The 12,450-nt window shown below is 57.1% G+C and overlaps 1 protein-coding gene across 1 annotated transcript; it reads left to right on the top strand.

Moving 5' to 3' along the window:
• Positions 1 to 535: 535 nt before the first annotated feature.
• Positions 536 to 11,153, top strand: LOC133055864 (myeloperoxidase-like). Its single transcript, XM_061140950.1, has 14 exons — positions 536 to 552; positions 710 to 787; positions 937 to 1,030; positions 1,338 to 1,513; positions 1,702 to 1,825; positions 1,920 to 2,049; positions 2,121 to 2,327; positions 3,141 to 3,459; positions 5,545 to 5,705; positions 7,368 to 7,623; positions 8,062 to 8,232; positions 9,182 to 9,419; positions 10,163 to 10,377; positions 10,935 to 11,153. Exons 2-13 carry the CDS (start codon positions 712 to 714, stop codon positions 10,368 to 10,370), a joined length of 2,160 nt encoding a protein of 719 aa, XP_060996933.1. The 5' UTR covers positions 536 to 552; positions 710 to 711; the 3' UTR covers positions 10,371 to 10,377; positions 10,935 to 11,153.
• Positions 11,154 to 12,450: the final 1,297 nt, after the last annotated feature.

Genomic DNA, 12,450 nt, shown 5'->3' with positions numbered 1-12,450 from the left:
CCACACTCCTCTTTCTTGTGAAGCTCAACGGTCTCCAGTCAGATATCCTGTCCCCTTAGCCTGCTCCAAGAATGGGGGGCTGCCCACCACGGTTGGCCACAGGGGCCTGGTTACTGTTGAGTATGGGGGATCAGTGTCCGGAGGCAGATCGGGCCGTCATCACACCAATTTCTGTTTCCCATTATTCCTTGGGCTGTCAGTTCCTAACTTTCTTCCCTTGCAAAGGAACCCTAGATACTCAGGTGAACCAGAATTTTGGAGAGGGGGATACAATTTTGCACCCCCAGGGGACAGCACATGGGGAGCTGAGACTCTCCTGAGGTGTGCTAAGCTCAAAGGTTGGAGACGGTTTTCGTCCCTCCTCCACTGCCTGTTTCTCCCTTATGAGGGGGCTGTTTCTGTGCTCCCTGGCCCCAGTGGGGGAGGAGAGAGACTTTCGTCTCCAGGGGCGGGACCCACCTGTCCTGTCCCTCCTCCAGCCTTGAGGACATAAAAGCCCAGATTCAGCTAAGAGGTGATGCCAAAGCCAGTTGGAGCCCTGGAACTTCAGAGGTGGGATCCTAGACTCTGTCTGTAGGCAGAACCCACTGTGGGGGGGCTGGGTGAGAAGGAGCGGGTGAGGGGCCTGGGAGGAAGCGGCTGTGGGGCGCTCATCTCCCCAATGCACTGTGGGCTTTGCACACTTTGTGGGCACGGGGTCTTGTTGCAGGGATGAAGCTGCTCCTGGGCCCGGTGGGACTCCTGGCGGTTCTGATCGTGCTCCAGCCCTCGGAGGGTGCCCCTCCAGGTAACGCTTCAGAAAGAAGGGAAAAGGTGGCATGTTGAGGGTAGTTCTGAGTCCCTAGGAATCCTTGCCTCCTTGTAAGCCACCCAGGCTCTGGGGCCCGAAGGGGGCTTTGGGTCCGTTCCTGACCTCCTGACCTCTGGTCTGGGCAGCTGGCCTGGGAGAAGTGGAGACCTCGGTGGTGCTGACCTGCATGGAGGAGGCCAAGCGGATAGTGGACAAAGCCTATAAGGAGCGGCGGGAAAGGTGGGGCTTCTGGGTGAGGCTGTCCCCTGCCTTTCAGAGAAGGAACACGCAGCAGGGAACGCGTGGCTGGAGGTGGGGCCTTCTGCCAGTCAGTCTTGCCGGTCGGTCTTTCTATCTTTGGGTGTAAAAACGTCTTCAAGACCATGCCTCCCACGGCCTTGTCTTTGGACTCCCAGCTCCAAACTGTGTTTACAAAGACAAACCTGCTTCCCGGCTCTGGGTCCTTCGAGCCCACAGCTCTGGGCTGGGGCCCTGCAGAGCGTCTCCCGCTCCGTTCTCTGGGCTCACCCTTCCCTCCCCCAAGCAGCATCAAGCAGCGGCTTCACAGCGGCTCGGCCAGCCCCATGGAACTCCTGTCCTACTTCAAGCAGCCGGTGGCAGCCACCAGGACTGCTGTGAGGACGGCTGACTACCTGCACGTGGCCCTCGGCCTGCTGGAGAGGAAGCTGAGGGCCCTGTGGCCAGGCCGCTTCAACGTCACAGGTACAGTTCCCGCTGCAATGCCAGCGCCTCACTCAATCCCTGTGGTTCTCCCAACCCCTCCTTCCGGGGGGTATTCTAGCATCCCCACACTATGTCCTCAGACCACATCCCCCAAGCAAGGCTCCCCAGCTGTGGGTAGAAAACAGGGGCTCAGCACCCACTTGCCTCCTACGTTGCCCGGTCCACAGACGTGCTGACCCCGGCCCAGCTGAACCTGCTGTCCAAGACTAGCGGCTGCGCCCACCAGGACCTGGGGGTGACCTGCCCGGAGAAGGACAAGTACCGAACCATCACCGGGCAGTGCAACAACAGGTGCGGCCGCTGGGGGCTGGCCCTTGATGGGCGGTGGCTGGAGGCTGGGGACCCTACCAACTGGAGTCAGTGCCCTGTATTTCCGCCCTTGCAGGCGCAGCCCCATGCTGGGGGCTTCCAACCGGGCCCTTCTACGCTGGCTGCCGGCAGAGTACGAGGACGGCTTCTCGCTGCCCTTCGGCTGGACGCCCGGGGTCAAGCGCAACGGCTTCCCAGTGCCCCTGGTGAGCCCTGGACGGGCGGAGGGGGAGCAGTCCGGCCGAGACTGTGGTTCCTGATGTCCCATGTCCCACAGGCTCGCGCCGTGTCCAACGAGATCGTGCGCTTCCCCACGGAGAAGCTAACTCCGGACCAGGAGCGCTCGCTCATGTTCACGCAGTGGGGCCAGCTGCTAGACCATGACCTCGACTTCGTCCCTGAACCGCCCGCCCGCGCCTCCTTCCTCAACGGCATCAACTGCGAGATCAGCTGCCTGCAGCAGCCGCCATGCTTCCCGCTCAAGGTGCTTCCTCTGGACCCACCCTGCAGCCCGCCGGGTCAGGGAGGGGGGCATCGTTCCCCTAAGGGGCCCGCTGCTTTCCTGCCCAGCTTTCCTTCCCCGGGTCCCAGCAAGCTTGGCCCTGATCACCACCCCCAGCATCTCCCACCCTCTCTCGGCTGACGACCTTCCCACTGTCCCTCAAACTTCTGTGTGCAAGCCTTGGGGGGGGGCTCAGTCATCTTCCCTCCGCACTCGGGGGGCCCCCACCCCCAGCCCACATCACACAGAGCCTGGTAGTGGGATTGGAGCGGGCCTGAGAGTGGACACGTGCAGAGTAGGTAGCAGGGGAGAGAAGGAAGGAAGGAGAGTCCCAGAGAGAGGTGGACAGAGGCAGACAGGGACTGGAGTGAGAGACAGAGAGACAAAAGGGGGAAGGAAAAGAAGAGGCCGCGGGAGACAGCAGACAGAGCGCCAGAGACCTGAGGAGAGAGGAACAGAGTCAGAGAAGAGGAGACAAAGGAGGCTGAGGGGGAGGGTCGGAGGACTGGTCAGCGAGCCTCCAGGGGGTCCAGCTCCCCCATGCCCCTCCAGCTCAGAGGCGCTCTGCCGGTGGGACCTTAGGCTCATCCCTGGGGGCCTTGAGAAGCCTTCCTGCCAGCTGAGGGGGCCCGAGGGGCTCTGTTTACTGTCTGGGTGACCCGCTCTGGTCCTGGGTTCCAGACAGCTTCCCCGGCGGGAATTCAGGGCCTAAAAAGGTGGGTGGACCAGAGAGAGCCACTCCTGACCTCTGTTCCTGGCCGCGGCGAGCCCGCGGGGCCTCTCTCTGCACCTCAGATCCCACCCAATGACCCCCGCATCAAGAACCAGCGGGACTGCATCCCTTTCTTCCGCTCCAGCCCGGCCTGCACCCAGAGCAACATCACCATTCGCAACCAGATCAACGCGCTCACGTCCTTCGTGGACGCTAGCATGGTCTACGGCAGCGAGGACCCCTTGGCCAGGAGGCTGCGCAACCTGACCAACCAGCTGGGGTTGCTAGCGGTCAACACTCGCTTCCAGGACAACGGCCGGGCCCTGCTGCCCTTCGACAACCGGCGCCATGACCCCTGCCTCCTCACCAATCGCTCAGCGAACATCCCCTGCTTCCTGGCAGGTCAGTCACCGGCAGGGACCTGGACTGATGCAGGGCGCCCCCTACTGGAGCCACGGCGAGCCCATTGCAGAGCCCCTTGTGGGGTTGGCATTTAGAGGGGCTCCCCTCACCAAATCACATGATGTGAATCCAGTTGCCTTGGTAACAAGTTGGATGGAGCCGGAAAGGCAAAACAAAAACAAACCCCCAAAACGACAAGAACAAAAAACCTCAAACCCAAGAAGGAGACTCACGGATGGCCAAGGCGCCTGGCTCCATCTATCTAGCCCTTTTTCTGTTGCTCCCTTTCCATCTGGGCTCTGCAGGAGGGGAAAGCTGAATCCTCAAGGGACAGGAAACCAAAGGGACAGAGAGCAGGATGGCGCCCTCACCCTCTAGAACAACAGTACCCAATATGGCAGACACTGGGCACACGTGGCTATTTTCATTTATATGTGATTTAGCTTAAATTAAACACAAGCTTGCTCCACTGTGCTAGCTACCTTTCAAGTGCTCATTTCGAGTGTTCAGTAGCCCCACAGGCTAGTGGCTTCTATAGAGGACAGCTCAAATGTAGAATGTTTTCATCAGTGCAGAATTTCTGTGGGACAAAGCTGCTCCAGAACATCACCACCTACCCACCTCGATTCCCTGTAATAAAAGAGGGTGGGATTTTCGATTTAGACAACTGGCAGTCCTGAGGATAAGGCTGGGGCAGTGATGGTGGCTGTGCCCAGAAATTTTACTTGATACAGTGTTTTTAACTATGAACCCAGCAGCGAGTCTGAGGCCCTTCTCTCTGGCCTCTCAGCCTCTCCTCATGATGGCTGCTGCTGGCTGGGCCCTGGAGAGGAGAATCAAGGTCAGCCCCACTGTGGACTTTTCTGGGCTAGAGGGGAAGGAGTAGCAGTCTTCCGCCTCCACATGGTGTTGAGTCACCTGTCCCTGGCCCGGATGGTGTTGACCTCTTGTCAAGTAATGACAAGGAAAAGCTACTCTCAGGGAATTTCCTTGCCACTGACTTTTAGAGCTGGGGAGGACTGAACCCAGTGTCTTGCAGAAATGGGCCTGGTCCTGATCGTCCAGAGCAGGGTTAGGGGAGGACTAGAGGGTCACTCTTGGTTCTTTTGAACGGTCTCAGGTGTGGCCTTCAAACATCCTGTGCCCTGACGCCCTCTGCCAAGCAGGCTGCAGAGTTAGCATGTAGAAAGGTGGGAATGGCTGCTCTGAGCAGGTGGTAGTGCCTTTCTAGAGTCCTGTGTTAAGAAGGATTCTGAGGCTGCATCCAATTTCTTTTTTTATATTAATTTTTATTTTTGGCTGTGCTGGGTGCTCAGTGCTTCATTGCCATGCTCAGGCTTTCTCTAGTTGTGAGTGGGAACTACTCCCCAGTCACAGTGTGGGCGTCTCCCTGTGGTGGCTTCTTTTGTTGTGAAGTTCAGGCTCTAGGGCACACAGACTTCAGCAGTTGTGGCACACTGGCTTTGTTGCTCCATGGCATGTGGGATCTTCCCAGGCCAGAGATCACACCCATGTCCCCTGCATCGGCAGGCAGACTCTTAACCACTGGACCACCAGGGAAGTCTGCGTCTAATTTTATCACAAGTAAAGGCTGTGATCATGTGCTGTGTCTGACATGGCGGAAAAACAGGGAGAGCCAACATGCATGCTACTTTTTTGGCCTTCCCTGAATCAAGAAGATGTCAATCAAGCAGTGCTCATGGATCTCCTATTTTGTCCCAGGCAGTGTGTTAAAGCCCATGTGTTTGTGTGCACGTTGGGTGGGAGGGTCAGATGCAGAAAGGCACAAGCCATGGTCCTTGTCCTCCAGGTGCTAGCAGTCTTAGGTATGGGGAGGTGGCAAGTCTTGTGTCAGATCTGATGCTTAGTAAATGAGCATCTCCTGCCAGCGCTGAAGAGCTGTTATGGTAGACCAGGGAGTCAAAAGAGGCCTCCTGGATGGGGTGCAGACTGAAATGGCGTGGCATGAAAAGTTGAGTGGCGATAAGCAGCGTTTGAGGCCTTGGCCCCGGAGGGAGTTTCAGTGGAGCAAGTCCTTTCTGGGAAGGAGGTCTTAGGAATGACAGTAGCTTTTGCTTCCCTAAGGGGACTCCCGTGCGAGTGAGATGCCTGAGCTCGCCGCCATGCACACGCTCTTTGTGCGGGAGCACAACCGGCTGGCCACAAAGCTCAGGCGCCTGAACCCCCACTGGAATGGAGAGAGGCTCTATCAGGAAGCCCGAAAGATCGTGGGAGCCATGGTCCAGGTAGGCAGTCCTGGGCATCTGTGATAATACAGGTAGGCAGACTTGGGATGCCAAAGTGCCTCTACTGCATCTTAGCTGTGCAAATTAACCCTCACGAGCTATATGAAAACACCTGGCAGATACTAAGTGCCTGACAAGGGTCACTTGCCTTCATCCCCTTTCCCAGGCTTGCTCTCCTTTCTACTGTCTCTCTTACTCTCCTTTCTCCTGTCTACCAGGAATGATACTGACAGGTTTAAACAGGTGGGTCTAAAATGCTTGGCACAGTGAAAGTGGAAGTTGCTCAGTCGTGTCCGACTCTTTGCAACCCCATGAACTACACAGTCCATGGAATTCTCCAGGCCAGAATACTGGAGTGAGTAGCCTTTCGCTTCTCCGGGGGATCTTCCCAACCCAGGGATCGAACCCAGGTTTCCCGTACTGCAGGTGGATTCTTTAGCAGCTGACCCACCAGGCATACAGTAGGTATTCAGTAAATTCTTCTCCTTTCCTTCATCACATTGTCACTCTTGGCTCCTTTACACACTCCCTCTTCTTTACGGCTCTATCACAGCTCACCCACTCTCCTTATCCTTGCTTATCCCTGAGGGGTGTTCTCCCAATTTAGGGGGAAATATTTAAATGCTTTATTTATTTATTGGCTGTGCTACTTAGCTTTTGGGATCTTAGTCCCCCAACCAGGGATTGATCCTGTACCCCCTGCAGTGGAAACGCAGAGTCCAGACCACTGGACTGCCAGGGGATTTCCTTTCTCCCAAGTTTTGATGCTCCAGCATCCTCATCCTCTCCCAGGTCGTGAACATGCACTTGAGTGCACCCTCCACACACAAACACACACACACACACACACACACTGCTTGTTAATACTCCTTAACTTTGGAGTGGAGAGAGTTGCTGGTGCTAGGGTGGCCAGTTTTCCATTGGCACTAAGAACTTAAATGAGATTTGTTTAACTCTGAGAGGAGATTCCAGAGTCTAGAATGTAGAGTGTGTCTTTTCCCTCTCCTCTCTTTTCACTGTGAGAAATCACCTGGGGCGGCCCTTTTCCGTTTTGCCTCCCCTCCGTCTACAAATAGCAGATTGAACCCTCCTGTGAGCCAGGCATTTTGTTGCCTAACTGAGTAATTTCAAGAGAAATGAGATCCAACCCTTGCCCTCAAGGAGCTGGTATGCTAGTTAAGAGAAATGCTGCTGCTGCTGCTAAGTCGCTTTAGTCGTGTCTGACACCCAGCGACCCCATGGACTGTAGCCCACAAGGCTCCTCCATCCATGGGATTCTCCAGGCAAGAGTACTGGAGTGGGTTGCCATTGCCTTCTCCACATAAGAGAAACGAGACAGGAATAACTCAAGGGCAACGGAGCTATGAAAGGACTCACAAAGACTTTTATTTAATTCTCTAAGGCAGAGTGCAGCATAATTACCCGTAATTTACATTTGAGGATCTGGGGCTCAGAGAGGTAATAACCGGCCTAAGGTCACACAGCAGGCAAGCACTCGAGCCCGGTTTATGCCACTTGGTCCCACTCTGTGGGACCCAGGTCCAGTACTGTGGGAGGCAAATCCTTGGCCTTAGACGAGGGAGGGATCCCCCCGAGTCAGGAGCAGGTGAAGATCCGCAGGGAGGGTGAGCGGAGAGGCCACTCTGAGTGACTTTCCTTTAGATCATCACTTACAGGGATTACCTGCCCCTGGTGCTGGGCCCGGAGGCCATGCGGAAGTACCTGCCCCCGTACCGTTGCTACAACGACTCGGTGGACCCGCGCATTTCCAACGTCTTCACCATCGCCTTCCGCTACGGCCACACCCTCATCCAACCCTTCATGTTCCGCCTGAACAGCCGATACCAACCCATGCAGCCCAACCCCCGCGTACCGCTCAGCAGGGTCTTTTTTGCCAGCTGGAGGGTTGTGTTCGAAGGTGAGCAAGACCTCGGCCGGGAGTGAGGGAGTGAACTGGCAGCCGAGGGTGGGGCGGGCGTGGACTTGGTCCCAGGGAGCTAGGGTGGAATAAATCGTCTTTCCTTCCGTCCTCGGGGCATCTGATTTCTGGCCTGCTTGCACTTCGAACAACAGAGAGTGGGGCAAGATGGCTTACAGGGAGCTGGCTCCTTCCTGTGCGTTGTGATCCTCAGGGACCCAGGAGGCCAGGGGTTGGGAGCATCTGAGCCTGACGAGTTTGAATGGCTTCATCCCCGAGACCGCAGAGCCTCAGTGAGGATCTGCCCACCGGGGGACCTTGGTGCCAGGGGCCACGTGTGCTCAGCGCTCTGTGCCACCGCCCCCGGGTCCGGCTCGCTGCAGTCTGAGCTCCGATACCGAGCCGGACCCTTCCCGCGGCGTGCTCCTCTTGCTCCAGGTGGCATCGACCCCATCCTGCGCGGCCTCATGGCCACCCCTGCGAAGCTGAACTGCCAGAACCAAATCGCAGTGGATGAGATCCGGGAGCGGCTGTTTGAGCAGGTCATGAGGATTGGGCTGGACCTGCCCGCGCTCAACATGCAGCGCAGCCGCGACCACGGCCTCCCTGGTGAGGGGGCTGCCCGGGCCCCCTTGGGCCCACCACTTCCCAGTCCATGGCCTGTCCTCTCCAGTGCCCCCAGCTACTGGGGCACCGCCCCCCGCCCCCGCAGCCCTCAGAACCTGGCTCTTAGGATGCGGCCTGAGGTCAGGCCCCTACCTCTCCCTGGGCCCCTCTGCCCCATTTCCAGCACCTTCTACCTCCTTTGTATTCCTGGAACCTCCCAACTTAGGGCATCACCATAATAACAACAAGCCCCTAGTGCCCTGAAAACCTGTCTCCATTCTATTCCATTTTGCTTCATTTGATATGGATTCTGGGGGGAAGAGATTATTATCATTTCCATTTTACTGGTGTGGAGAAGGAAATGGCAACCCACTCCAGTATTCTCACCTGGAGAATCCCATGGACAGAGGAGCCTGGTGGGCTACAGTCCATGGGGTTACAAGAGTCGGACGCGACTTAGTGATTAAACCACCACCATTTTACTGATGAGGAAACTGAGGCTTGGAGAAATTCTGAACCTGCCCAGCAGGTTCTCCAGTGGAGTCAGGGACAGAGCTGGAATGGGAGCCCAGATAGCCTACCATCCTGCTGATGCCTGTGCTGTGGGACAGCTGGCATGGGGCTGATCCTTCCAGACACACCGCACCCATCGCGGGTCTGAGATCTCCACAGGGGCAAGGAGATGCTCCTGTTCTTGGACTCAGCGGGAGTGATGATCATTTAGGATTTACCTTAGAGTGGGACGGGTAGGGGAAGACAGAGAGGCTCCTGGAGAGACCCAACTGTGCCCAGGCTCCCGGGGAGGCCAGAGGATTCCCTGGGGGTTTATAGATGGGTAGCAGCCCCTTTGTGTTCCCCTTTACTGCATGGACCTCTGTATGTAGCCTCACTGTTTTGGGAGGGTGAGCTTTCTGGGACCCACCCACAATTACCCTCTGCACCTCCCATACAGGGTACAATGCCTGGAGGCGCTTCTGTGGGCTCCCAGTGCCCAACACGGTGGGTGAGCTGGGCACAGTCCTGAGGAACCTGAACCTGGCGAGGAGGCTGATGGCCCTGTACCAGACGCCCAACAACATTGATATCTGGATAGGCAGTGTGGCTGAACCCTTCAACAAAAATGCTCGTGTGGGCCCGCTGCTTGCCTGCCTCATTGGGACCCAGTTTAGGAAGCTCCGTGATGGTGACCGGTGAGGACGGAGGCCCCGCAGCTCTGGGCCTGCCCCTGACCCTCAGGGGGACCCCCAGCTTCCTCGGGCTGGAAGGAGTCCGTGATTTTCCAGTGTGTTCTGGGGAGCCTCAAGGTCATCACTGATGTACCCTGAAGCTGTTGAGGGTGCAAAAAGGAGTTATCTGGACCTGTGGTTGTCAAGGAATGGGGAGAGAAAATGCCACCCTTAGTCACTGCTTCTCCGGGTCCCGTGTGCAGTCACGGGGCCACCAGTCTCCACTGGAAGGTCCCATCTTTGCTTCACCCGGCTGCTGCTCCTGTTTTCATTCCACCGTGGGCCTGTCCTCTGTCACACCCAGTTCTCACCTGGCCTGAACTGTGCCTTGGGGAAACTTTTTAACAAGGTGTCCCTCTCTGGGTGGACAAAGGAGACACCACTCCCTAGATCCTGTCTGCCCGCCTGGCTGTAGCCCTGTCCAGGGTGCAGGGTCTCATGGGGGAGTGGGCCCGTCTATCATTAGAGATGCCTGGAGGCTGCTGGGGTGGCAGCGGGTTTGGGGGGGCACCCGGGCAGCTGTGAGTGGGGCTCTACTTGTTTGAATCCCCCCCTCCCTGCCCCGGGCTGCCCGAGGGCCTGGAGCTCTCCTGTGCCATGGTCGCTGTCCGCGTGGTCCTCTGTCACCCAGGAACAGCTCCAGCCAGTGGGTGTCCTCCCAGCCCAGGAGGGCCTCAGGCACAGTGGCCGTGGGTGTTCCCGTGCAGGTTCTGGTGGCAGAACAACGGCGTGTTCAGCAAGCAGCAGCAGCAGGCCTTGTCCAGGATCTCCTTGCCCCGCATCATCTGTGACAACACAGGCATCACTGTCGTGTCCAAGAACAACATCTTCACGTCCAACAGATTCCCTCGGGACTTTGTCCAGTGCAGTAGACTCCCGGCTTTGGACTTGGCTCCCTGGAGGGAAAAGAACTAGAGGCAGGGTAAGGGGGCAGCGGGGAAGTGAAGGCTGGGCACCTCTGGGCTGGCTGGTTGGGCCCACAGAGCTCTCCCTTCTCTAGGTGAGTCCCTCCCTGTTCTGGGTGCCAGCCAAAGACACCACTAACAACTAGACATTCATGTGTGTGTGTGTGTGCACAGTGAATCAAAATTGCATTTTGTGTGTGTTGCATGTGAACGTGGGTAGTTTTGTGTGCTGTGTGTACATGAGTGTGTATTTGCTGATACTAGGTGTGTGGAAGGCAGCAGAGTGGATTGGTGAGACGCACAGGCTAAGGAGCCAGACTGCTTGGGTTCAGATCCCGCAGCCTACCAGCTGTGTGACCTTGAACAAGTTCCTCAACCTTGCTAAGCCTGAATTTCCTTTGTAAATAACTGCTGTCTTGGCTCCTTAGAGGGTCCGCTTGCATCCTCTAGTATTGGGTTTATTGAGCACTTATTACCTGCCAGGCACTATGGCAGGCATGGGAAACACACAGAAAGAGTCAGACACCATTTCTGCCCTCATGGCGCTTACATCTTGACTGTGTCCTGTTAACAGAGGTGAAGCAGCGACCCTGGAGGAGTGACGACCCCGGAGGAGTGGCTATTAGCAGTTGGGCTGTCCATAGGCTGAGTTATGGGCCCAGGCTCGCCAGATTCATTCACGGCTCCCCTTTTTCTTCCTTACCCTGTTCTCTTGCTTATTCACAGGAGCTGCCTGGAGAGCAGCTTTATACCACTTGTTTATACCTGATGATTATGATAATAAAGCACCGCAGATGAGGATCTTTGTTCTGTGTCTGCAGTGGGGCTGGACCCTCAGCAAGAGGCTTGCTCTGGGCTCTGAACTGGAACCAGAGTGGTCTGGGCCCTTTCTAAACTGGGGGTGAGGACGGTCAGGCATTCTTCTTGGGCTGATTCATACAGGGAAGGCCGTCAGTCCTTGGACGCCTAGGAGCCAGGCCAAACTGAGCAGACCCTCTTCCCTCACCTTCCCCGGAGAACGGGAACCGTGGGCACCAAGCCCTTCTGTTGGTGCGCTGCCCCAGGAAGTATCACGCTTGCTACATGCTCGCTACATGCTCGCTCTGCATCAGGCCTGTGCCAAGTGCTGGGAAACAGGGGGCACTCAGGAGAGGCAAGAGCAGGAGGTTGATGGGAAGGTGGTTCCCTCCCCAGGTGGCAAGACACCTGGGGACCCCGTCAGCTGGCCCGGGGGGTCAGACGCTCCAGGACGGTAGACGCCTTCTCAGTCTTACCTTCGCGTGGCCAGGTGCCGAGACCAGGACAGCAGGCAGGGCTGAGGAAGGGGAAGGACCAGCCTCCCCTGATGAGCGTGCCTGGAACTTAATCCCTCTGCCTGCCTGGTGGAGTCCCTCCCGTTCTCTCCCTTCTTCCCTCATTTGGGGAGGGGGGCACCCACACCTGGGGCCTGAAAGGACGTGAGGCTGGCGTGCCCACGGGCGACCCGGACATTAGCACCTCCCCCAAGTGGGAGAAACCCTGCTCAGCCCCCTCTCACTGAGGGCAGGAAGGGACCCCGTGGGGTTAAGGGACTCATGAGACCTCCAAGAAGGGGGTCCCAGAGCCAGGGCCGCCCAGGTCGTCCGGCTCCCCAGCTCTCCTGTAGGATGGCTGCAGCCCTCCCACCCCCCGCCCTGCCAGTCAGGGGGCCTCGGGATCCCCACTGGGCTGACCTTACCCAGGAGGGCCTTTGAGAAGAACTCATGAGTGTGTATTGGGTGGCAAACTAGGAATATTCTGGAGCTGCCAGTCAGAGGCCTCACAGGCTCCCAGGACTAACCTAGAAGAAGAGGGTATTTCCCTGAAAGACCCCTGGAAAAGAAATTAACTGTTTTTTTTAAACTGTACATCATGGTAGGTGGGAATCTTAGTTCCCTGACCAGGGATTGAAACTGTGTCCCCTGCAGTGGAAGTGTGGAGTCCTAAATCACTGGATTGCCAGGGAATTTCCCCAAACTAGCTCTCAGGGAAATCCAGCCTTGGATTTCTCTGCCCCTGTGGCGATGCCCTGAAAGCTCTCCTGCCACCCCATGGCCATGCCTTCTTTTCGC

Source organism: Dama dama, chromosome 5, assembly GCF_033118175.1.
Source record: "Dama dama isolate Ldn47 chromosome 5, ASM3311817v1, whole genome shotgun sequence".
In the NCBI taxonomy this organism is placed as follows: Eukaryota; Metazoa; Chordata; class Mammalia; order Artiodactyla; family Cervidae; genus Dama; species Dama dama.
This window is presented reverse-complemented; position numbering and strand designations above follow the sequence as displayed.

Bases quoted from the DNA above. Each gene is read 5' to 3' on its own strand.
- LOC133055864 (XM_061140950.1), top strand. From the start codon at position 712: ATGAAGCTGCTCCTGGGCCCGGTGGGACTCCTGGCGGTTCTGATCGTG. The intron at 1,031-1,337 runs GTGGGGCTTCTG...TCCCCCAAGCAG, and splicing joins TATAAGGAGCGGCGGGAAAG to CATCAAGCAGCGGCTTCACA. The intron at 5,706-7,367 runs GTAGGCAGTCCT...ACTTTCCTTTAG, and splicing joins TCGTGGGAGCCATGGTCCAG to ATCATCACTTACAGGGATTA.